The 25,330-nt window shown below is 42.6% G+C and overlaps 2 protein-coding genes across 10 annotated transcripts in view; both read left to right on the forward strand.

Moving 5' to 3' along the window:
- The window catches only part of LOC306783876 (FERM, ARHGEF and pleckstrin domain-containing protein 1), a 47,178-nt gene extending 36,007 nt beyond the window's left edge, over window positions 1–11,171 (forward strand). For 3 of the 5 annotated variants that reach the window (XM_079277706.1, XM_079277707.1, XM_079277708.1), the window contains exons 15-27: window positions 27–116; window positions 1,835–1,968; window positions 2,899–2,980; window positions 3,069–3,306; window positions 3,421–3,551; window positions 3,668–3,736; window positions 3,956–4,045; window positions 4,300–4,382; window positions 5,392–5,504; window positions 5,732–5,895; window positions 8,670–8,777; window positions 9,763–9,914; window positions 10,017–11,171. In XM_079277706.1, the coding sequence (XP_079133832.1) occupies window positions 27–116; window positions 1,835–1,968; window positions 2,899–2,980; window positions 3,069–3,306; window positions 3,421–3,551; window positions 3,668–3,736; window positions 3,956–4,045; window positions 4,300–4,382; window positions 5,392–5,504; window positions 5,732–5,895; window positions 8,670–8,777; window positions 9,763–9,914; window positions 10,017–10,098 (1,536 nt within the window). In that variant the 3' untranslated portion in view covers window positions 10,099–11,171. Of the gene's footprint in view, window positions 1–26; window positions 117–1,834; window positions 1,969–2,898; window positions 2,981–3,068; window positions 3,307–3,420; window positions 3,552–3,667; window positions 3,737–3,955; window positions 4,046–4,299; window positions 4,383–5,391; window positions 5,505–5,731; window positions 5,896–8,669; window positions 8,778–9,762; window positions 9,915–10,016 lie in introns of those variants that run through there. The other 2 variants (XM_079277709.1, XM_079277710.1) reach the window with 2 other exon arrangements.
- A 1,133-nt stretch (window positions 11,172–12,304) lies between these two features.
- LOC306783189 (dedicator of cytokinesis protein 9) overlaps window positions 12,305–25,330 on the forward strand; it is a 69,565-nt gene continuing 56,539 nt past the window's right edge. For all 5 annotated transcript variants that reach the window (XM_079276734.1, XM_079276738.1, XM_079276740.1 and 2 more), the window contains exon 1: window positions 12,305–12,590. In XM_079276734.1, coding sequence (XP_079132860.1) covers window positions 12,474–12,590 — 117 coding nt within the window. In that variant the 5' untranslated portion in view covers window positions 12,305–12,473. The remainder of the gene's footprint in view (window positions 12,591–25,330) is intronic.

Raw genomic sequence — 25,330 nt, forward strand, 5'->3', positions numbered from 1 at the left:
TCCTCTCTGTTGTGATCTCTTTGCAGAGGTTCCCAACAGATCGGGCCTACTTTATCGCCAAGGAGCTGTTGACCACAGAGAGGACGTATCTGAAGGACCTGGAGGTGGTGACTGTGGTAAGAAACAAAAGAAAAAGTCTATTCGCCAACACGCTGCTCCACTGTTTGTTTGTTTTCCTGCACTGTCCTCTGGGGAGAAAACATTGATTATTCCGGTTATCTGCTCCACTGCGGAGCGCCCGCCAAAACACAGACACAGGCAGTGACACAGGGATACTTTGGCAGATGCGGTTTCATTTCTTATTCATTCCCCACACCCGCGCTCTGAAATGCATTTATCTCTCTCACTTAAGGCACTAAACTGAGTTTGTATTTAAAGAGATGGACAGATTCAGCCCCATGTTCCCTCTGCATGTGACTCCCCATTCCAGTCTCTTCCTTTAAATTACTCTGGCCGGGTACAAGCATGGACACCATTTGGTTTGACAGTTTCTCAAAGGAAATGCAGCAGAAAACAGGATATTGAACGTGCGCTACACAGCTCCTTCACCCAGAGCGAGGAGGATGTTCTCTCACTAGGCCGTACTGAAGCTCCGCTGTCGTCTGATTCACCGCAGGAGAAAATGCATGACTCCTTTTCACTGGCGTTTTTAAAGGCTGCAGCTTTTCCTGTCATGTGATTTTCAGAGAAGCCTTTCACACGTCTCATAAATATTTGGGTTGGCTCGTGTCCTCGTTCTTTTTACAGCTGTGTGTGTGTGCCATGTCTCTCTTCCCATGCACTGGCTGGTCCTGCTGTTTGGGGTGAAGTCATCCGAACAACAGCTGGCCCTTCTTCTCAAGCCCTTCTAGAAACACTCATGTTTGCCGAAAACCCACTTTCCTTTCCCATCACGTCAGCCTAATAACGCTATTTTCATGCCCCCTGTGGCAAAACATGCAATGTTTGACTTCCCTCTGACTTAACGGCGCGATGGTGATGAAAGTGTTTGGGTGTTACTCTTCCATTAGGGACGGCACAAGACTGAAGTGTAACAGCAGATGAAGGTCTTTTGGTGGTCTTCATTAACACATTATGTGAAGAGTCTTTGCTTGTGAGAAACTTGAGACCAGAAAATCAGGACACGCGTTAACTGATATCATCGAGACATTACCATAGCAGTGCAATTTCATCCATGATTTGTCCAATCTTACAGTTTTTGCATATCATCCAAGTGAGCTATGTTACATGGTGGCTTTCACTCAACCAGGAAATGATCCGCCAGCACTCAAAACTATGTTTTGCGTATTGTTACTTTACGTGAATGTTTGACTTTGACAAGTGTGACGTGGCAGTTTGAAACCTCTGATGCACACACGCTGAGAATTGGAGTGAAGTATCGAGCAGTAAACATTTGCATGGATACATATTCTGGATATGTTATTGAGGGACAAGGAGTAGAATTATTCCCTTAAAGATTATTCCCTTTACTTTTTTTTTGTATTTTTCTTTTTCGTCAAGCATGTCTGAAAGAGATCCTGTTCTTGTACTTCTAGTCTCTAGTCTAGTCCAGGGGGCTGCATGTTGCATGAGATGCTTGTATTGGAGACTGGCTTTGTTTCCAACAGCACAAATGGCATCCTAAATCCCAGCGAAGAGGATGTCATGGATGAGGATACATTCATTTTACAGTTTCTGGGCTGACTCGAATATTCAAACGTATTTACAGTGTTTGAGCTGAAGAAATGCATCAGTGAGAGGCCGCTGCTGCATTAGCCGTGAAGCGGGATGTTTTCCCTTTTAATGTAAAACGAAATAGTATCTTGCTTGAATGTGTGTGTATGTGTGATGTCAGTCTTTCCAGAGTGCTGTAGGACAAGACGAGGCGACTCCAGACTCTCTGAAGAACACCGTCCTCTCCGCCTTCGAGCCTCTGCACAAGTTCCACGAAGGCTTTCTCAGGGAGGTGGAGCAGAGGCTGGCTCTGTGGTGAGACTATTTCACTTCACTTCCAAAAAACAAACAACAAAAAGGTCCCTGCAGGGTTCAGAACCTGTCCAGTGAAGGTGGTGGTTTGGTTGTAACCCAATTTAACCACAATTCCCCCTTTATATTAATGAGATGTATTGGCATTTAGTCTGAGAGGGCAACCCGGCGCCTTCAGATGACCCGAGGAGCTATCATCTCCATGGAAACAGTCGCGCTGCACCACGGCCGGCCTTCTCTTGCCTTTGGGTTTCTGCTGTCTGATCTCCTTAATGAAGCTGTGCTTTATTTAATACACACACACACACACACACACACACAGATATGCAGGCAGTGATGCATTAAGCCCTCATGTCAGAATTTATGGCCATGAACTGCAGACATGAAGCGTTTTTATTTCAAAGGCTATTTCGGCTGCACATTGTCCTCTGAGTTAAAGCTGAGAGTGATATTTCAGTCAACTCTGCTGATAAGAATCACATTCAAATGTTCATGCAAATGATAAAGAAATGCACGTGTCGCTTTTGTTTTGTTTTTGCTTTGCATACTCAAATATTCTGGTGGAGATGTACCTTTTGTAGTTGTGAGCATGATTAGAAAGGTGTCATAGATTATGAAGTATGTGTTTTACAGTGTGGATGTTTCCTCGAGTGACTGCTAAAATACTGTCCCAAAATAATAAGATATTCTGAATGAATCCTGTGATGGCAGCTCATTAATAACTCCTGCACCTTGTGTGGAGGAAGTAATGCTCAAGGGAGACACCTGCTGGTGGATCTTTTTCTCCATCTTGCATAAGCTACAGCTCGTCTGAATCATCAATGAGCTAATTTAAGTGCTTTTGCGTAGAGCGTAATTCACGGTCTGCAAATGGCTCCATAATGTTTTAGAGATTGAAAAAAAAAAAAACATGCTCATGTTTATCTATTTTAGGGAGGGACGCTCCAATGCTCACATAAAAGGAGACTACCAGCGCATTGGAGATGTCATGCTGAAGAACCTTCAAGGCTTGAAGGTGAGGCACCACTCTTGCACATCTGTAATTATTACAGTAATGAATTTCATACTCATTTATATGTGCCATATTCCAACTTAATCCACAGCCCCTGACAGCAAACCTGCATAAACAGTCTGAAGTTCTGTTGGAGCTGGAGAAGGCATGCAGGGCATCCCGCAGGTTGGAGGGTCTCTGCAGGGACTTTGAGCTGCAAAAGGTCTGCTACGTCCCCCTCAACGTCTTCATTCTGCGGCCTCTGCACCGCCTCGGTCACTACAAGCAGATCCTGGAGCGCCTGTGCAAACATTATCCAGCTACCCATGTGGATTTCAGGGACTGCAGAGGTACTACGCTCAGGCCCAGTGTTCAAAGAGGCACATTTATAGAAGTCTTCTGGTGCTGTAGAATAATCTCAACAGTCTATCTCCAATAATCTCTTGCCCCTGGTTGGTCTGCAGCTGCTCTGGCAGATGTGTCCGAGGTGGTGGAGCAGCTCCAGGGAAGCCTTATCAAGATGGAGAACTTCCAGAAGCTTCTGGAGCTGAAGAAGGATTTGATTGGCCTTGACAATCTTGTTGTTCCTGGTCGGGTGAGTTTAAGGCTTGGAAGAATGGACTGGCAAAGCTTTTAAATTCTCTACAAACACCGTGTGAAGTATGTGTCTAAATAATATATGCATGCCTTTTTCTTTGTCCTCTTTCTCAGGAGTTCGTCAGGTTAGGCTGCCTCAGCAAACTGTCTGGAAAAGGCCTACAGCAACGAATGTTTTTCCTGGTAACGCCCACTTTCTTTTTGGATCAGAGAAGTGTGCATGTGTGGTGGGCTGTTGTACAATTTACATTCAAACTTTTCTTTGTGCTTGTTATGACAAGTGGCTTGCACGATACACATTCAGTTTAGTCATTTGAAACCAAAGACAACCTCAATGGTATTTAGTTTGAAAGGGCGATAGTTTACTTTTTCCACTTTCTCCCTCCCTGCCTCTCTAAATAGTTCAACGACGTCATTTTGTACACGAGTCGAGGGATGATGGCGAACAATCAGTTCAAAGTGCACGGCCAGCTGCTGCTCCATGGCATGACGGTAAGTGCGTCAAACGGCTGTCACCAGTTTGTCATTACTGAGGATGAGCCGCCTCATTGGAACAGCTGTACTGTAGCTCTTTCAACGTCTTACCTCACTACACACACACACTATCAGGACAACTACACGTCCTTTTCTCTCACTTCCTTTTCAACAGCCCTCCCTTCGTCTCTCCCTTTCTGTCTATTTTTGGTCTTCGCTGTCCCAGATACCGCTGCTCTCTCATGTTTTTTTTTTCTGTGTTCTTATTCCAGATCAGAGAGAGTGAAGATGAGTGGGGTGTGCCTCACGCCTTCACATTGGTTGGACGGCAGCAGTCTGTGGTGGTGGCAGCAAGGTAAGAACAGCTGTCTTAAGTGCACACACACCTTGTACCTGGACCTAAAATGAACCCAAAGCGAAGTGTGGCATGTCTTCTTCTGGAGTGTCGTGATTTCAGAATCGTTAAGTCTCGTAAGATGCAGTTAAGCTCTCAAAAATAAGACTTGACAGAAAAACGAAGACGTACACATCAGCAACTGCGTAATTTCCACTTAGAATCTTTTTTTATTTTTTATCGCCCTCACTTTACAAAATCTCTGTAAATACAGTCTTTTTGTGATAAAAATGCTGATACTCTCATCAAAGTTGCTTCCATGTATGGTGGTCACCTTGAGCTTACAGCAATAAAGCTTCTCTGCACATTTTAATACTGTAATAAATTATATAAGTTATGATATAGAAGTTTTGTAATCATAGTTTTAATTACAGAAAAACAAAACAAAAATTCAAAAAGCATGTTGTTGGGGTTTAAAAAAGAATATTTAATCAACATTTGTATTAATATATAGTCAATATTCTCCTAAAAAGATGCCGGAATTAAGCATTTATCAAAGATAAGGCGCTGAATATCTTACGTAGTGAAGATGCAAATGCAATATGTATGTATATGTATGTAAGACCATATGCATAAAGTGTGAGTGTCATCTATTATATCATTTATATCACTCAATCTCAATTACCAATTTATTAATAATGTGTTAACTGCGAGATTGATATCAACATATATATTTTTTTATGCCATATGTTCTTGGTTGTTAACTTTGCCACTTTTCTCACTGTGACAAAGATAAAAGATAACTACTCTCCTGCCTTCAAACTAACGTTTTGGGAGCCAGTTTCCATGAAAGTGCAGATGGTGTCTTTGTGTCTTTTAAGGAAAATTTGGCAGGACACCTGGACTAACACGGAGCCAACTTCTGACTTTCTTGTTCACTGGACTCTTTCTAACCAGCAGGCCTTCCTGCAGGGACTAATAATAGGACATGCTGAGCATTTAATCCGTGTGTGTGTGCTTTTCACTCTAGTTCACTAATGGAGATGGAGAAGTGGATGGACGACATACAGGTGGCGATAGAGACGGTGAAAACCAGCAATGGGCCTTCATCTGACCTTCTGCCCAGCAGTGTGATAGACATCAGTAAGTTACTGCATAAACATACAGGCGCGTATAAAGGATACAAATAAACAGTGGACACACACAAACTGACAGAAAATTCATTTTGAGTAAAAAACCCTCCGACGGAAATCCCAGATACACAAGACTGTTTAATTTGTGAATAATCTGACATTGTCTGTGCTTTAGCGCCCTTCTCCCCTCATCACCCGACTCATTGTCTAGCAGTAACAACCTCCTGACTTTCCCAGAATGCCCTGAGGACTCCTCGGCGGAGGCGGAGTCTGAGGACGACATAACGGCGTCGCTCACCTCGCTGGAGAGGCCCACCCCTCACCGGGGTAACACCATGGTGCACGTGTGCTGGCACAGGAACACCAGTGTGTCCATGGTGGACTTTAGCATAGCTGTGGAGGTACCGGCCAAGCCTCAGCACTCAACCCTCAGACCTGCCTCTCCTCTCCTGCTTCGCTGTTCTCTTTCTCTGTGTCTGAGTGTGCTGTATCTTAGTCTGCTTTGGTTATCTCCCACAGGGAACAGTATCCTCCTGCGGTGCACTCATCGAAATATTTCTTTAAAACATTTTTTTAATTTTTTTATATTCAGCTAATTAATCAAATCCGGCTCATTCTTTTCGCTGTTTATTTTTCAAAATAAAAAGTCAAAGTACTGAAGTAAGATAATAGACAATGAGTACCTCGTTCACTTTCTCCATAGTTTTCTTCTTCCTTTCAGTAACTGATATTTTCTAACCTGTGCTCATTGCAAGCGGATTTAGTTTGTTCTTGCAGTAGGAACATAACTTTTGGACACATAAGGACATAATATTTATGAATGAATGAATGAATTTTATTCATATCGCGCTTTTCACAGACAATAATATCACAAAGTGCTTAACAGAGCAGACATTTAAAAGCATAAAAAACACAATGTGACCCTCGGGTCAATAAATTATGAACAGATAAAAGTAAAAAATAAAAAATAAAATAATAAAAAATAAAAGAATTTATGACTGTCTGTCTAAAGGTGCTCTGTGGAGTTTTCTTGCACTCAAACAAAAGTTATGTCTACATTCTGTCATACTCGCCACAGTGCATTGTGTGTGTCCTTGAGGTCTAATGAGTGCATGTCCCTCCTCATAAAACATTTGCTCAGTCGATATTTGAAAGAAATATTGTGTAGGATTTAGTGGCATCTAGTGCCGAGGTTGTCTGTTGCAGCTAACCGAATACCCCTCCGCTCAGTCCCTCCCTTTTCAAACATGTCGGGGAATCTACAGCGACCTTCGGGTAATGTGAACATGTGAAGGGCCCTCTCTAGAGCCAGAGTTTGGTTTGGGATGCTGTAGAAACATGGCGGTGCAACGTGGTGGACCAAGACCTGCTCCGTATGTAGATACAAACAAGCTCATGAAAACAATTCGTAGTTTCCGGTGATTATACACCAATGAAGAAGTTAGGAAGGTTATATTCCATATCTGCCAATAAATCCTACACGCTTTCACGTTGTTTTCACATCGTCATTAAATACGTTGTTATTATAAAAATATAAATCACAGCCACTTTTTAAATCACTCATTTTTTTTACATCCATGTTTGATAGCAAGCCCTCTTCGTCCTCTTCGCAGCCTTTGTTGGTGGATTGCTAAGTTTCTTTGTGCATTGCCGTCACCACCTGTCAATCAGTGGAATAGCGTGCAACCAATGGCAGGATAAGAATCACGGCAACTGTACGCTCACGCGTATGCATGTGTAGTCTCATACGTTTGCGCGGTACAAACAAAACAGAGACCCACCTTCAAACCCATCTGCTCCTGAAAACTGAAAACTAAGAATTTTATCCATTTAGTTCGAGCTTTTTTTCATATTTAGACACATGTTTATTTTAAGCTGTTTATTTGCTCTTGTTGCAGCTTCAGTGTGGATGCTGTTCCCTCTTTTGGCTGACAGTAGCCCGCGTGACGTCCTAATCTAAACCCAAACTGTGGCTTTCCTGTGTGGTTCTGTCCTTTTTCTCCTCCCCTGGCACTTGAAGCGTCTGATCGTCCATAAATAGAGAGAGAGAGAGCAGTACGTAGATGTGCCAAACGTCCCCATCTCACACCAACAGAACGGATCCTGTTTAGCCCTGATCTAGTTCTGCTCTTCCTCTGTAGTTGTAACAACGTCCTCTTCACAGCTTTGCCTGGACACACTGTCGTCGGCCTTGGTGTTTATCCCTGCCACTGCATGCCTGTGTTTCACCTACTTAGTCTGTGTTTCTGTCCTTCCCTCCCTGTCTGTTTTTTCTCTCTCTCTCTGTCTCTCTCTGTTTCTCTCTCTTTTCCACATGCGTCTGTGGGTTCCTCCGTGGTAGAGGAACCTAGTCCAGTCAGTGAGAATAAGGCCCCCCTGGTGGGGCCCCCCAGTGGCCAGGGACCAGTGCCTCTGTCTGTTATCTGCTGGTACCGTGTTCAGAGCCTCTCCTTTAGTGAATCCTGCAGGAGTCTAGAGGTAAAGGAGCCAGGCAGACAGGAGAGGCCCTGTGTATGTGTTTACTTCAACTTCACCATAGGAAGAAAAGTTCTTCAGTGCTTTGCAGAAACAAACCATAGAATAGAAGTTGCTGTGGTGCCTCATGTCTTACAGATCAGTGAAACTCACTATGATAAATAATAAATACATTAAAGGTACTTAACAAGAGGAGATTTACAGTTCACTGTATGCAGAAGTGCACATATCATAGAGGACCAAGACCAACAATATGTGCATTCCAATACCCATACTAGCATACTATTTAGTATGCCAAAAAAAGATTGAGTTTGTCTCAATACATAGTATGTCAAATGCAGTATCCCAAAAATACTGCATCTATAGTCTCATTTTGCAGTGTGCAATGTGGCAATTTGGCAGTGCACGTGTTCATTGTAATGAAGGAACATGTCAGTGCAACAGTGTGGCTCATAAATGTGTTTTTAATAGTTTTTAAACAATAATGGAGGTCTATGGCTCATAGGAATAAGCTATATCAGGCTTTTGGTTTTGGGCTTTTTATGGCTATTTGTTAACAACAACAAAAATATAGAATATCACCAGATATATCCTTCTACATTTTAGTCGAAAATCTAAGAACTGTAGGTCATCAGTGGTATTATAATGTGTATGAATTTATGTCATTTTAGATGTAAAACTTGCTTTTTTGTCTTCGTAGAATCAGCTGTCTGGAAACTTACTGCGGAAGTTCAAGAACAGCAACGGCTGGCAGAAGCTCTGGGTGGTCTTCACCAACTTCAGCCTGTTTTTCTACAAGTCTCACCAGGTGATGAACATTTGCTCTCAGCTTTGTTTGTCCAGCGGACACATCTCATCTCAGCCTCTCCCACGTTCGTTCCCTCCTCACTCTGTTGTGTTTACCCTCCTCTGGGCTGAAAGGCATCACATCTCTGTGTAGAATGTCAAATCGTTGTGCCATGATCGAGGCTTACAGGCTTTCCCATGCAGGTTGTTTTTTTTTTAATCTCTCTTCTTCACACTGAAACTTTTTGTTACAGACAAACGAATTATCAAGAAGCAATGACTCCTCTGTTTAATTATGTAAAATGTTGACTGATGTTACTGTTAAACTGTTTTGTTTTGTCGTTTAGTCTGGAGAACATCTTTCTTATGTTCAGTGGTGGGAAGTAACTAATACATTTTACTCATGCAGTGTACTTCACTACAACTTTGAGATACTTGTAACAAACATTGCACTTTTTACTACATTTATCAGACAGCTGTAGTTACTTTACTTATTGGCTTCTGACCCCTTTGTAATAAATCTCTTTTGAATCACTTCATGACGGCTCAGATTTCTCTTGTGACCCTCTGAGGGGGCCCGATCCTCAGGTTGGAAACTACTGAATTAAAATAGCTAACTGTAAATACAGTATATAGCTCCACTTCTACCATCTACAACCGTTTAATGCTTCTTATTGATAGATAAGAAGAGCAGATGTCAAGAGCGAGTACGGTCACTTTTGAATCGTTTGCTGATAATACATCTGTATTTTTACTTAAATGTAAATAGTTTTAACGGCAGGACTTTTACTTTTATGAGAGTATTTTGTTTGTATTTTGTCATTTTTACGAAGTAAAGGATACTTCTTCCACCACAGACTATGCTGCATGTTTTTCTGCTGTACCATGTTGTTGGGAGCAATTGCCTGTATTTGTTTTTCTTTTATTCCAAATAGTTTGTGTAATTGTTAACAGACCAAAATAGCTGTTAATTCTAATTCAATGTCACGTTTTCTTTCTTTCCTCAGGATGATTACCCGTTGGCCAGCCTTCCCCTGCTGGGTTACTCGGTCACCATCCCCTCAGAGTCTGAAAACATCCACAAGGAATACGTCTTCAAACTGCATTTTAAGTCCCACGTCTACTATTTCAGATCGGAGAGCGAATACACTTTTGAGAGGTACAGTGTAATCATTCAGATGCACAATTACTTGATGCATTTGCAGTTTTGTTGAGTCCTGGTGATCAGAGGACTGATTAACAAGCTCTCTTCTGCCCGCAGGTGGATGGAGGTCATCCGCAGTGTCACAGTCCCCTCCAGCAGCGCTCGTGTCCTAAACAGCAAAGAGTCTCATCTTCACTGAAGTCGGCTCATCTTGTTTCCACACACCTCCTTCAGGTGGCATCAGTCCTCCCCCCCCCCCCCCCAAGACTCTTTGCTTTTCTTTTCTACACATATCTGGGACATTTGTACATGTGTCCATGCACATTTGGTGCTTTTTAATGCTTTAATGGTGACATGTCCGCTGGTTTAGACTGCATCAGAGACTGCATTTTGTTTTGGCATTTTTACTCTCAACTCTGAAACCTCTTTTTAAGGATGTCATTTTATACTGTTTTCTAATGGTCTGAACTACTTCCTATCTTTCTGGTTTCACATTTTGTCATTGGTTGTTTATAGATATTCAGCATTCTTTCTTAGAACTATCACTGCATTGTCATAATGTTTTTGTCTACTCTCTCATCTTATTGAAAACTGCTGCTTTGAAAATGTCCTGCAACTTCAGTGCCAAACTGGTTTATATCAATGTCCTGGACTTTTCAAATGTTGTTACATTGGGGATGATGAGTGTCTCCTGATACTGAATACCATGACATTTTAAATCATGTTAAAACAGGCCACCCTTTAACTGTCAATGATCGATTCAACCCTCGCCCAGCACAATGTGTTCTTGTTAAAAACATAAGTGATGAAAATATGAAAGTATTTTGTTGTATTATTAGCATTACCCCAGGATTGATCACAATGTGGCCATGGGTAGCTGCCATCACAGATTAATGCCATTTCAATTACAAGTAATATTATATTCACGGAACTTTATGATATGAATACGTCTCAAAGTGTTTTGCTTTTTTGATTGACTAAAGTTCCCCTTCAGCTGTATGAGAAAGTGTGAGACTTGTTCACAATCATGGTATTATGAAGGTGGGTGTCATTGAAAGCTTTATGTGTAAAAGAAAATAGAAACTTTCAGTTCCAAGTGCCGTTGCCCTCACTGAACTCTGCTGCCTCCTGTATACAGACAGATCCTTTCATGGGTCTAAATGAATGGAAATATGCATTTGACGGGGTTTTGCAGTGAAGCGAATGAAATAGAAAACCTTAGTTCTGCTTACAATTGCAGCTGGGTTTTCTTTTCTTTTCTTTCAGACAACAGAGAGCTCTTTGGAAATGAAAGCAATAAAAACAAAACAAAAAAAACTTTTGTGTTATTTGTGTTTTTGTTGAAGGCCAAGAGGCTGGAGTGATGTTTTCTCTCGGAGAATATCGGTGCATGTACAGCAACGCATCTCTTCAGTGTGTTTACACCTGTGACCTATAGATGGCATCATTGATTAAGACTTTCGGTTCGTTCAGGTCATAACCACAGTGCCTGTAAATGTCACATTCTTTATATTAATGTGTAGTAAATACAAGCAATAGAAAGCCTTGTTTTGTTCTGTGCAGCAACTGTAATCACGCCAAAATCTTTCATATCATTTAAAAAGTCTTAATTTAGCTCTGTATGACAACATGGAGGTCAGACCATGGACCGTTATGCAGAAACGGTCACAAACAATGTCATTTACTAATATCTAACCAGATTACATAGACAATAGTCTAACACTTGTGTTCCTCAGTTTCATTTTAGATGGTCTGAAAGTCATGTTCACCCTCTATTAGAAGACAAAATGTGAGAAATATGAAGATATTATTGACAAAAGAGTGATGTAAAAATATGTGTAATAAACAAAAACACAGAGATCTGTGAGTGTGTGGAGACGTACATAGTTCATTGGAATGTATTTACAAGAAAAGAGCTACAGTGAGTCTGATCTGACCTTGTTATAACCGTGTCAGGGAACCAGCTTCTATCTGGTTATTCTTTGAACGTGTTTTCCTGTGTAGTTTGAGTACAATATGTTTTCAAGTTTAGAAGGGACACATGTAGGAACCCTCTAAGAGCATGCTCCCCACAGTTGTGATTTTTGTGGTGGTGGGAAACTATTGGTTCAGGCATTGAGCCTGTTTAAGAGCTTGCAGTCCAAAGTCCAGACCCAGCAGCTCTCACACACACACACACACACACACACACACACACGGTGGGCAGGCCTTTAAACCGGTAAGGGGCGGAGTGCGCTGAGGAGGCAACCAGATAATGCACCTCCTGTCTGGCGATGGACGGCCAATGAGACACTTCTCAAGAGGATTCTTTATTATGACAACAACACATCCGATGGAAGAATACAGAGCGGCACCGAGACACTGCAGCGCGCGTTGACTTTTCAAAAAGTGAAACGTATGAGATCGAGAAGTGCGAGTGAATCAGCAGCCACACCACAACATGACCAAGCTTCACACTCGCGCTGTTCAACGGGGATCATCGGAGGAACGGACACACCAGTGATGGTTTCCCTCTAAACCTCGCCCGTGTAACTCGTGGATTGAACGCTCGTTGATGCACAGTGGTGCGCAACGATGTCTACTGCAGCGCACCCGGAGACCAGGAGGTTTACGCGGGGTCTGGGTAAACCTGGCACCGCGGCTGAACTCAGGCAAAGTGTCTCTGAGGTGGTGAGGACGTCCGTGCTAGTTGTAAGTAGACCACACACACACCTTAATGAATACCTCCTCCTCCGCCTGAACACCACCGCGGTCATTGTCCTCATGCCTGCTTAATAAACCTTTGTGAACCTGAGAAGTACCTGCTTTTACCAATACTTTCAGCAAAAGCTCTGCTGACTTTAGATCAGCTGGGTGGGGGAGCACATGTGGGCTTTCTGGGGGAAAAGTATGGCATGTGTGAAAGAGAGTGATTTGCAGTGAATGAATGAAGGTGTGTGACTGGCAGAGTGATATTTAAAAAGGGGGTGGTTTGCACATTATGAAACGGTCTTTTACTTGCCCGTGTATATACAGGACATTTAATCAGAATCAGAATGCCTTTTATTGCCTTTAAATGCCTTTTAAATGCCTTTTAAATGCCTTTTTTTGTGCATTGATAATTACCACAACGTTTTTAAAGTCTTTCACTTTCATCCTCACCCAGCTGACTTTAGGCCAGCTGGGTGGGTGCACATTTGGGCGTTCTGGGTTAATAATTACAGGTCATATTATGAATTATGACAGATTGATTCAAAGTGAACCAATGGAGAGATTTTGTAAAATTGTAGGTTAACTATCGCATACACTGTATAGCCCAATACATCTATCTCTATTGCTTGCATTTTATTGTGCATTTACTTTTATTTGTGCGCTGTTGTTGGATAAACTTCACTTCCACACAAACACTTGTTTCATTTATTCTAAGTGTCTTAGTTCCTGGAAAGTCTGTCAGGAATCAGTGCCTGGTCAATGTGTTTTGTACTTTGTGTCATTGAGGGCATCAGTTTCGTTGAGATGACATAATGCCTCCTCAAGTGAAAGCATGTGGCTTCAATTTCATGCTTCAGACACACATATAACGTGTCCAGTGACAGTGAGACAATGCTGAATTTGACCGGCCACTTTTGGAACATCTGGGCAACGAGGACCTGCAGTATGGGCTACCTCCTCAGTATCAGTTTTCCACAGAGCTCAGGAAGGAGTCGGCCCTTGTGTTGCATCCGAGCGTGTTAGGTGTTTGGTGCTCCTACTGATTGTTCCAGCTTTCCTGAAAGAAGTTGCTAGGTAACTGAAACGGACACCGTCCAGGCCCTCCGTCAGGGAAATGGAATCCTGAGTCAGGATCCCAGACATCCAACCACACCTTGTATTATTTATTCATTCTTACGCTGGTGCACTGCCAGAGACGGAGGGAGGAGACCAGAAATGGATAAAAGTATGCATGTTGGGAAATCAACATGTTTAAAGTGGGCTTAACTAAAGAAGAAGAATCTCTCGTTGGACTTTTGTTTTTTGTGTCAGTATCAGCAGGCTTCCAGCAGTTCATTTGTTGATAAACTTATCTGTGCAGGGCCGGGTTAAGAAACATTTGACTTTTTTTTGACTTTGCATCTATTTGTAGTTGTTTAGTGTCTCTTTGTTGTTTTTTCATCTCTTTGGAGTCTTTTACGTCTCTTTGTCATTTTGCGTCTCTCTGTTGTTTTTGATTTGAGTCTGTACTCGGTAGGCCTATTCAGTAATCCTTAACATACCAAATACCTGTCTACTTCTGACTCAGGTTGTGAGGCACCAGTCTGATTTCAGGGGGGGGCCCTGCCACCCCTTGCCATGCCTCAGGCCCTGTCTCTGGATATGTGAGCTGTAGAAGTGAACATATGGCCGTGTTGTTCAGTCGAGTGGGACAAGAATGTGACTGTACACGAGATCGCTGTCCACGCAACTCGTAATTAATTCCTCCATGAAACATGTAAATACCTCAGCAGGAGTATAGAGGGATCTGTGGCAGGGATATAAAGAGGGGATTGTGGCTGTTATCACCCATTCTGATTGTTGTTTCAGCTTGGAACACACATTTTTCTGTCCTTTTTAAACTCCCAGAAACACATAATTTAGATTATAAAATACAGTCTAGTACATGCATGCCTACTGGTCAAGTGCACTGAGCTGCTCTCTTTCTTTCCCAACAATTGTTTTCACGTTCGTGAAGGCACACACTTGCTAGAGCCTCTTTGTTTATTGTTGGAGTGGAGAGCAGAGAGACTTGTAATAGGCCAGAGCTCTCAGCTGAGCCATCCCTCTGTTTCTCCACGCTTTAGGCATGCCGGGAACACTCTTGGCTCCATGATGGCTGTCATCAGCGTTGAATGTTGTGTTGATGTTGTGCTGGGGATTAACCTCGCTACAACACAGGATGCTGCCAATCCAACTTTGCTTTGCATGGAATTAAAACCAATTCTTGAGTGTGTGCAGAGTTCTGTTATGCGTTTTGTCTGCAGTACTCTGCATGCAAATGTCATTAATGTATCGGCTGATGAGTACATAACAAATCAATGGTAGTTGGACATGTTTAGTTAGTGCATGCAGGGTATGAAATGTTGTCTCATTGTAATCAATAGTCCTAACTGCCTCCCACCTGATGGTGATCTACTCAGATCCTCAGTGTTCCTGACCAAAGGGAGCTGTAAGCCAGACGGGTGTCATTATGTAGGAGTGATGCCATTAGCCGCCCATGGCCAGTACACGCAACTGACTGAGGGAAAGTGGAGGTCTCACATGTGCTGCAGAAAAGATCATTCGAATATTGACAACATGGACAACTATAAACAGATCACACATGTTGCTGCTCAACCTCGCTGTTAGACATTAAAGCTTGTTGGAAAAAGTCCCATTTTCAAGCTAAATTGGTTTTATTTAGATGCTTCTTAAACTGTCTGGCAGGTGGACAGCAATGTCTATCTTGTAGTTTCACCCAGTTACACATCTATCAACAAGCAGAGTTAGTTCATCCTCCCTTCATGCATATAATCACCCCCATTCCCGATTACAATCCATTCTCTCTCTTCTTACCTTTATTCCTGCATCATGTGACAGACTTTATTTTATAGCCTGTGTTTGCTCAAGTCAAACATTTCCAGTCATGAGCTCCTGATGCATTGCACAGAAGATGCCGTTTGTGCAGTGATCTCACATTTGGTGAGGTCACTGCACAAACTGTGGCCTCTCCTTCAGCTTCACACGACACAATACTCTCTACGTTCTTCAGCCCTCTTGATCTAATCGCTGACGCCCGCACACCTGTGCTTTTTTTGGCTTTTCAAGTTGTTGTAAATTGTCCCAAGATGTGGCAATTCCAGGATTACCTCGGGTGGGTGGGTGTGTCCCAGGGACACATTTTGTTTTCAACTGTTTTTTGGCACAACGTGTTCCTTCTTTGATCGTCACTGAGTTAAAGTCATGTCCTCTCATGCAGCGAAGACTAATTTGTTCATCATGCCACTCACCAAATATGTGCATGGGAGATTGAGCCTAGATCTGCCAAAACTGCAAGAAAAGAACTTCTCCGCTGGGACCAGACGCCTGCTGGCTGTCACATATGCTGCCAGTCAGAAAATGGCTGTGCTGTCGGTGTTGTCTGAGGCCTAAGCAGCTTGACCTCCCTCTGTATTCCTCTGTCTGTCACTATTAGGCCTGTTGGTATCACTCTAAAAGGGTGCATACGCTGTTACTGTAATAGTAAATGGTACTCTAGAAGAACAAACGCAGGGGGGGTAGAGATGGGAGACCAATGAACACATTGAGAGACTGTCTTTCTAATATGCCGTGGATTAGACAAGCCCAGACCTTTGATACCGTTCGGTACAAAACATATCAAACTTGTTTGACTTATGTATGAACCACGAAGCCTTTCACTGGCTCACAGTTCAGAACATCAAACGATGAAGTCGTTTTGATGTTCCGCAACAAGTTTTTCGAACTTGTTTTACACAATCATCTGTTGACAAATGTCGCCCGCTGAAAGTCGTTTTCCCGAACAGCCGTAAGCGCTCAATTGCCATTTTATCAGGCACACCTAGCAAAAGCTATGCAGTGTAATACAACAGGTTGTGATGAGTTTTTGTTGAAACAAGTTTAGAGAGGTATCGATTCAACTGATTTTGGAGGCTTGATGCTGTTGAATTGTGTTATACTGAAAGGTAAACTATATAACAGCTGACAGGTGGATAGGGTAACATGGCTACAGTCCCCTCTTGGCATCTATGACGGAAAAGCAATCAAGGGCCGCTGCTTTTCCACCTGTCAGCTGTTATATCGTTTAGTAAATATGCGCTATTGTTCGGTCTCCTATTGTTTCTCGTTGTCAAGTTAATACTCTAAATGTGTACAGTTGAATGGAAACATTTAAACCCCACAAGATTCAGATGTAAGCGGTTCTGTGTGGCCTGAAGCGTGAAAGGCCTCAAAGAAAGTGAGAAATAAAACACACCCATCAAACTCACGATACAATTTGTCAGTTTGTCAGTTGTGGTTATATCATCAACCAGATTTGCCAGTCAGGGCTCCCACAGTCAGAGTGGGAAGCTTGAGAGAATTCCTCAACTGAGCACTCGAAGGTTGAGATAATATAGAGCACTTTGTCAAAAAACTGAAAGGATTTCCTTCATCCAGCCTTGACTGCCTCTGGCTAGTCCACATCAAGTCCTGCAGTAGCCAACTCCAGTGATCCTATGGCCAGACAGTGCAAATGAAAACAATATCATGAAAATGAATTGCACTTGGTTCATCTCTTCGGGACAGCTGAACGTTTGTTTTTTTTACAAACCCCTCATTGTGCCAGAATGTGTTTTAACCACACGTCAAAATAAGTGTTAAATATGAATTATGAGCCGACAGTATCCCAAGATTCGGTTTGTGGTCACATAACAAGATTATTTAACAATTTCGTGGCTCAGCGTGGGAAATGAGTAACTACTATTTCCCACCAAAAATCAGCCGAGTATGCAATTTGCCATCCATTGATTTTGTCCATGTCTGTGTACCTATTTCATGGTTCTTACATAATTGTCTCGTTTTGTATCTGCATTTTTCTCAAAGCAGAAGAAAGATCATTGTCACCATTGCCACCACCAAGACTCCCAACATGTTTCCATCCTGCCTGCCTGAACAGGAAGTGCCCGTGACTTCCTGTCCTTCATCTTCTTGTGGGAGAGGAACCTGTCGTTTTCCTAGATAGAGCAAGTTTCCTCTGGCTGTATTTGGGCCGACCAGAAGTTTTAGGCAGGGCTCGCTGTTAAACCGCCCACTCTGTCTGAGTGTTCCGGCTGATAGAGCAGAGCTGTTGTGGAGGAGGTTACCATAACAGAGAGGCAGCCTGCAGAAGAGCCTGGCCAGTGGGCGTTTTCCTGTTAACAAGTGCATGACACTCTGGGATTTGTTTTACACTCACCTCCCGGGAACATATGCGCTCCTCTGATCCAACAGTATTCATAATTCATAAGTCAAGGCTTGTTGCTTGAAGTGAAGTTTGTTTTGAAGGCAGGAATCTTTCTCTCTGACAATTTGTTGAGTTGTCCTCCTCTCTTCTCCATCCAAATGGAGGGTAGTGAGGATTAATAGAGCTGCTGGGTGGTCGATATCATGGAAGCCTTTAACGCTGCTTTGTCTGAATCCCACCATATATTTACAACACATCAATCTGAATCAAACTTCCGTTCACATAATGCTATGGAGCCATGACTGCAGCACATTATCTCAAACAGCTTAAGTCAAGTGGAGTATTGCTTTGCCTCCATCCTGGAAGCCATTACGGCTGCTATTCTCGTGTCAGCAGGGCAAATCATCAAAACATGATGTGATCATCATTCATCATGCTGCTGTGTTTACAGAACTTATAACATGTAGTTGTATACTTTGACCCGGTTAAGGACCACTGTTTGTATATTACCTATTTGCCAATTGAGTTTCCAACCTTAAACGCTGACAAGTAATTCAGGATATATATTGCTGCATTAAAGTGTATGCTGCATGTTTTTAACTCCTTTACATACTGTTGGTGAGTTTATTCTACAGCAATGCATCGTATTCTGTAAGATCATCGTTTGTTTTTAGTGCTGGTACAGTACGTTATTTACCTCTGAGGTGTCGTGGACTAAACAGTAAAATATTATAGTAATATGTCATATAATATAAATGTTAATGCAGCAATATATATCCTGATACACGCGCGCATTGATCTCATTTGTGCTCTCGGATTTTGACATTGATTTGGCTTCATACACACACACACACACACACACACACACACCTATAGTGCAGCTGTGGAGGACATACTGAGTCACAGCCCTCTTTCTGTTTTCTTTTTCCTCTCTGATTATTATGTTTGCCTTCCTCTGTAAACTGATAACGACTCCGGCATCATCGTCTGTGATCTAAGAAGGAACTAGATCGGAATGAATGTAATAGAGATATCATCTTACCTGTTGCTCAACAGCGTTGGTCGGTCTGTCAGTTTCGCTACCAATCTGTACTGGAATGAAGTATCTCAACAATTCGATGGATTGCGATGACTGTTTTGGTGAATGTGCCATTTAGCATCATCTTCAGGTCAAAAGTTTATCTGCAATACCTGCAAAACTAGATCCCGCCGCACCTGTACTTTGTGTTTTGTTCAAATTAGCAAATGTTATCACTTAGCAACATGCTAAACTGAGATGGTGAACACGGTACGTAAATACCTGTTTCGAATAGTTTGAATAAAATATGTGAATAGTGAGTTCAGTTAATGTTTTCAGATGTTGGTATACTATAAAGCTGCCAGCTGCAATGCTACATTGGTCTGAATGTGGAATATGTTCACCATTACACATTCAATTATTAGTATGTTCATGGCAGAGTCCTCCATAAACCCCAAGCTGCTTCTAACAGGAACATGAATGGCACCATTACAACGGCTCGGCCCACACATGAAGAAGTGAATGAGAGAAATATACATCAAGTGAGAGAGGCCAGCCAGAGAGTTGGCCAACGGCTGAGACTGGTCGAGCCTTAAGCTCCAAAAGCAAAATAATTGCTCTGCACACGGTGCTGTTTTAAGGTGCACCTACAGATTAAGCTCATGGGATTAAGCCCTGAAAAGCGCTACAGCGCTCCTGACTGGAGAGTGAACAACACATCCATGTTGGCTGATGGAGAAATGTCTAGAAAGAGCAGACTAATGTCTAGCACAGTTCCTTTTAAGTCCTTGTGTGTGTTATTTGTGAGGTGCATTTAGTCTCCGAGCCTCCTTGATTTGTCTATAGAAGTAATGTGTACCTCCCATCCTTGACTGCATCTGACCATTAACTTGTAATTGTGGGAACACTGCTGCTAGCATGACATACGAGATTGGAGGGTATCCTGTATGCTAACACTCTTAACCTTGTCATTATTTTTCTTCCACCCAATGGATTGCATTCTGTCCATTTTTGAATCGCTGCCAATTACAGGGTGTATCCTCTCCTCTGAGTGGAGGTTCACTTTACTTGACGGGTGTGGAGTTGACTTGATTCTTTGATGTATGCTACACTCAAGTACTTTCAACCTTTTGAACTTTGATACTGTCTTTTGAACTTGTTATTTTGAGCCACGCTAACATGCTCTGGGGATATGGCATTTGTGGTTCGTCGCTTGTGTTGTTGATGCGACTCCTGGGGTTTAGTGTCGAGCAAACGGCACATTCTCAGTGGGTTAATCTGCTCTGCACGCATACCTCTCCCTCTGGCCTCCTCTGACATTGCCTCGTTGCGGTCACTGACATCCCATTCACGCTCGCCGCACACAGGTCACACCAGGATCAGCGGATGTTGGGTGTGTTGTAACACAGAGGGAGGATTAGCATAACAATGAGCCAATACAAAAGCTAGTTTCCGGTTCTGCGATTTAGAGCTAAAACCATTATGAAGAATCTGTTTAAAAGGGAATACTGGCGTGTTTTAACATTTACAATTCAAGTATCGCTTGACGCAGAGCAAAGGCAAATATTGGATGTCTGTTCATGATTGTGGAGTATTTATTTGTTTTGTGTTGAGAATGGACGGCTGCTGTGAAATCCCTGCTCTGTGCTGCTGTCAGACTGTTATCAGACTCCAGAGATGAAAGTGAAAGTTACCACTGAAGTTGTGATCGTTAATCTGGGATTTCCCTGGAAGTTTAGGGCACTTATTTGAATTCACCCAAGACACCAAAGCAGAGGCGGGTAAATGCATCATTATCCAACTATAAAGCAAGGACTCTGTGTATGTCCTTGACATGTCTCGAGAACCGTCCATCCGATCAACTTGGTGGTTGTATTGCCGGGGACCCAAGGAAGTGCACTGTCGAAGTTGGTGCAATTTAGTCACTTTCAATACAAATAAACTAGGTGGTGCTTTAGGGTTCTGTGGACGAAGTTGAGCATGTCGTCTGCAGCTAGTCTTTACAGGCTATACCTTTGATGCTTGACATGCTAACGTTACAACCGACCTCTTCTTCTCTTCCTTGGTGTGCCCGTTTGGGGCACACCTTAAACAGGCATTGCGCTAGTTTACGTGAATAGATAAAAGTAGAGCGCCTCAATGTGGAGTTTAGCCTCCTCTATGACGTTTCCCTGTTTCCCACAGTGCATGCTGTTAGCTTAATTAAAGAGAGACTAAATTGTCTACAGTTCCCAGCGCTCATTCTTATGGCTTTGTGCACGGTGCAGTGTGTGGATAGGACCTGCCACAGCCAGAGGGGCTAAACTCTAATGACTTTTCACCAGGCTGGCTGCATAACCGGCATTCCTCACTCTGACACACACTGTATGCTAGAGGGGGAGGGGGACAACCTACAGGAGGCGGTCCGATAACTGGGAGGTTTTTGGGGCAGGGTTTGCGTCTCTCACCTTTTGGATTTTTATGTAAACTTTGTTTGTGGAAATCTCTCTTTGGCAAAACAGTTGAGGCAAAAATGTGGGATCCATGGCTTTAATCTTTTGCAATGCAATCGTATTTTATAAGCTCACAATAATCCTTAAATGTAATTCTTACTGTCGCATTATCCAATACATCTTTACAGTACCCCGTTCGTGCTGAACTTAAGTGCACTGTCCCACTGGCGGAGTCGTTCTGTGTGAGGACCTGAGCACCTACGAGTTTAGACGGGCTGTCTGATGAAAAGGGAATCTTGATGAGTCGCTGTAGTCACCCATTCAAGAAAAATGTGCATTGAAAGCTGAGCTCTGTTTGTTTTGTTTTTTTCTTTGCAAGTTGAAACAAGCCCATTGTGCGCTCTCTGCCCACAATAAACAAATGAGTTGTGGTTAAAGTAACAAATCCACTGAGATTTATTTATTTATGAAAATTCTTTCACATGCCAATTTCTGCTGACATTCAGAAACACGAGGGCTGAAAACTGCAATAGCTTGAAGACATAAATGAAAGTCTTACACAGCAGGAAATCAAATGAATGTGGTAATCAGTGTTTGTTTTTCTTACAGTAGAGACAGGGCTCTCCTTGGTGCTAAAGTTGTTTTTGTTCGCTCCCTGTTTGTTTTTTAGGGACTTAGCATTGTGTGGCAGGATTGTGCTGAAATGAGTGCACAGTGGCAGTGTCCCTTTCCTGGATGGATAAATACAGTTCGCTGCGTGGTGTTTATGGAGGAGCAGCAGTGTGGCTGTGCGCCTGGAGGCCTGCTCTTCATCACACTTGTTAGTGATGAACAAAGTGATCTTGGACGGTGCACTGTTGACATTCGCGGCCACACGTGATGTTGTATGATGAAAGTAGATACCCTGCATGGTGTGGAGCATCACAAACATGCAGTCTGACATCTCTGTTCTTCGCTGTGCAGATAAACGCCTCAGTATCCCTGACTTGACTTAGTCTCCTTTCAGCGACACCATCCCCCACCCACAGAGCACCGTGTTGAATTTGTTACGCTCATGTCGTTTGTATTTCTCAAAATATGACAGAACTGTTTGTGCATAAAGTGCTTTCATTTACAAGTTCGTCAACATTTTCTCCCAAATACTTCTCCCAGCCTTGCATGACAAACAAAAGTCTTGAACTTGGAAAAATGGCAGAAAAATATAATTAAATCTGAATCCTCCAATACGTTTCTTAACGTCTGCTTTCGTAGGTGACTCACTTGAATCTTGAAAATATCAAATCCATCTTAGTTGCTATAGCAGCCACACTGCTCGTTTTGGTATTAACCTGATCCATGATGCGAGTTAAATCTCTCAGAAAGCTAACGACACGGACAGTATCCGCAGCAAATCATGACATCTGCTGCACTTTGTATGTTTCTGCACGAGGGGCTGGTGTAAAAAAAAGTGTGCTATTCAAGACTCAGACAGGCCGTGAGACAAAATAAGCAGTTCAATATTGACTGTCCCAGTCAAGCAGGGATGTATCCTATAACATGTGTTTCCTCTGTCAGGAAGGGAGGGGGCCTCTGAGAGGGGGGGTGTCAGTGCACCGCTTGGTTGGCTGAGGCAGTGCCAACAAACTAACTACAACAGGAAGAAGGCGGTAAAAACCATTGCACTGGTGATCCCATGAGAAAATCTGAAATGGTCTGATTACCAAAGATCTTTTAATGTTTGTGTATCTCTAAATTGTCATATCAGGGAATTGAATAGGAATGGGGAGATTGATAATACTGTATGTATGTCATCATATCGCCCAACTACATCCAAGATGCAGTTGCGATCATATGTTTCTGCACAAGGCAAATGCATTCTTTGCTCTCTGTGGAGTCGCCATCGTGGATAACAGCTTCTTGTGACCGTTTGCGGCCTCCCTGGGGATCCGTGTCGTATCGTGTTACAATTAAACCCACTGCCACTTTAGCGGTACAGGTGCACGGACATGCGTAAATCTCCTCGTCTATCCTCCGTTTCCTTTGATTGTCAGCAGCGCTCATTGAACCAGGCTCAAGAGGATTTCCACTGATTATAAACAAAGAGTCTTCAAGTCGCTACCAAACCAGAAAAAAAGTGGTTGGATTATCTTGAATTAATATGGATAAAAGATGCATTATCTTTGATTTTCTTTCCCTGATTTAATTACCTCCCGTTTTCTGTTCCATTGTGCTTTTCTTATGTCTCATCCTATTTGTCTTTGGTTCCACTTTCGCATTACATCCTGTCTCACGCTGTTCTGCAGTTTAGAGGCTATTAAGATGAATCCACCCTCTCACTACGTCTCAGACTTACACCTCCCTTTCCAGAATGCCTTGACGATTACTTCCTGCTATTTCACCTAGGGCTGGGCGATTAATCGATTAATTCGAATGTGTGCTTTAAGGCGATGTGTTTTATTGAAAATCGAGAAAATCGCCCCCACCCCTCCCCCCCGTTGGGTTCCCGTAGTAGAGTGCGCGCGCATTGTTTACAAACTAAAACAATGTCACCGCCGCCGCCGCCGCCACCTCACAACAACAACCCAGCATTTTGGAGACATTCACCAACTGTACTCCGCATGAGAAGAAGAGTGCCCGGTGGAAAGCCATCACGGATGCAGTCGCGATGTATATCGCAAAAGATATGGTGCCCATATACACCGTGGAAAAGCCGGGGTTTATTCACCGTCTCAAAGCTTTGGACCCCAGGTACGTGCTACCAAGCCGTAAACATTTTTCTGACGTTGCCTTGCCTCGGCTGTACAATAGTACACGCCAAAGGATCTCTGCGGAGCTGGAGGGGATGTCATTCTACTCCGCAACAACTGACCTGTGGTCCAGCAGGTTGACCCAGACACCGATCCACTTGACTGGTGGAAGCGTCACCAACTTAACTTTCCAAGGCTAAGTACTTTAGCAAAGAAATACCTCTCTGTGCCAGCTACAAGTGCCCCCTCTGAGAGGCTTTTCAGTGTGTGGGGGGGGGCATTGTTACATGCCACCGTGCATGCCTGAAGCCAGAGGTAGTAGACAGGCTTGTCTTCCTGGCAAAAAATATTTAGAAAAAACATGCACTACTGTTTAATACTGTTGGTTATGTTGTGAATGCACTTGATTTTGTTTACATGCACTTATTTACTGTGCAAAATATGTTATGTTGATGTTAGATCAGATGTTGCACTTTTGAAAATGTGAATGTTAAAGGGTCATATACATTTTATTTCATGCTGTGTTTGTATCAGTGTATTCAGTTAGAAAAGCTTACTGTAAAAAGTTACATTTGCACAGTTGTTTACAATGGAAGGCTACTATTTAATGCCATTTAATGTTATGTTTAATTTAATTTTATATTTAAATGATTCAGGCAAACAAAAGAGTGACCAAATACTTTTTGTATACTACAGGCACCTTTCTACAATGTTCAGGTTTTGTTTGCACTTTATTTTTATCAACCTACTTGGGAAAATCATCACAAAATAAAAGAAAAAAATGTTTTCAACAGCTTCTGTCATCTGCAAAAAATTTTGGGGGAAAAAAATCGATTTAAATCGTGAATCGGATTTTTTGTAAAAAAAATCGGAGATTTTTTTTTTAGGCCATATCGCCCAGCCCTAATTTCACCCTTTCTTTTGTGCATACAGTATCGTGCTTCTGTGAGGCAACTGCTTGTACTTAATCTGCTCAGTAATCTGCTCAACCTGCTTTCATTGTGGGATATTTGAGTAAATCCGTTTCCTCGGACTGTTTGAGGATATTATCTATGAGCTGCTCCAAACAAAAAGCAATGAACCAGGATTAACCTTGAACTGCTGATTGCTCCTTTTGTTCACCAACAAGCAGCCATATTTAATGTGTAATCTAGCTGTTAATGACCAGCCTTTCTTAAGGCAACTGAAGCCTGCAATTAACATACGTAAAATGCATCAGTGGCTTTAAATACTTATATTTCAGTCAGCTAGCCGTATCCGGTTTTTGATGTGAAGCCGCAGCATGAATCTGTTTCACCCTAATTTGCAAGCAACAGTCTGTGAATCAATATTTATATATGCTG

The sequence above is a fragment of the Melanostigma gelatinosum genome (genome assembly GCF_949748355.1).
Source record: "Melanostigma gelatinosum genome assembly, chromosome: 10".
In the NCBI taxonomy this organism is placed as follows: Eukaryota; Metazoa; Chordata; class Actinopteri; order Perciformes; family Zoarcidae; genus Melanostigma; species Melanostigma gelatinosum.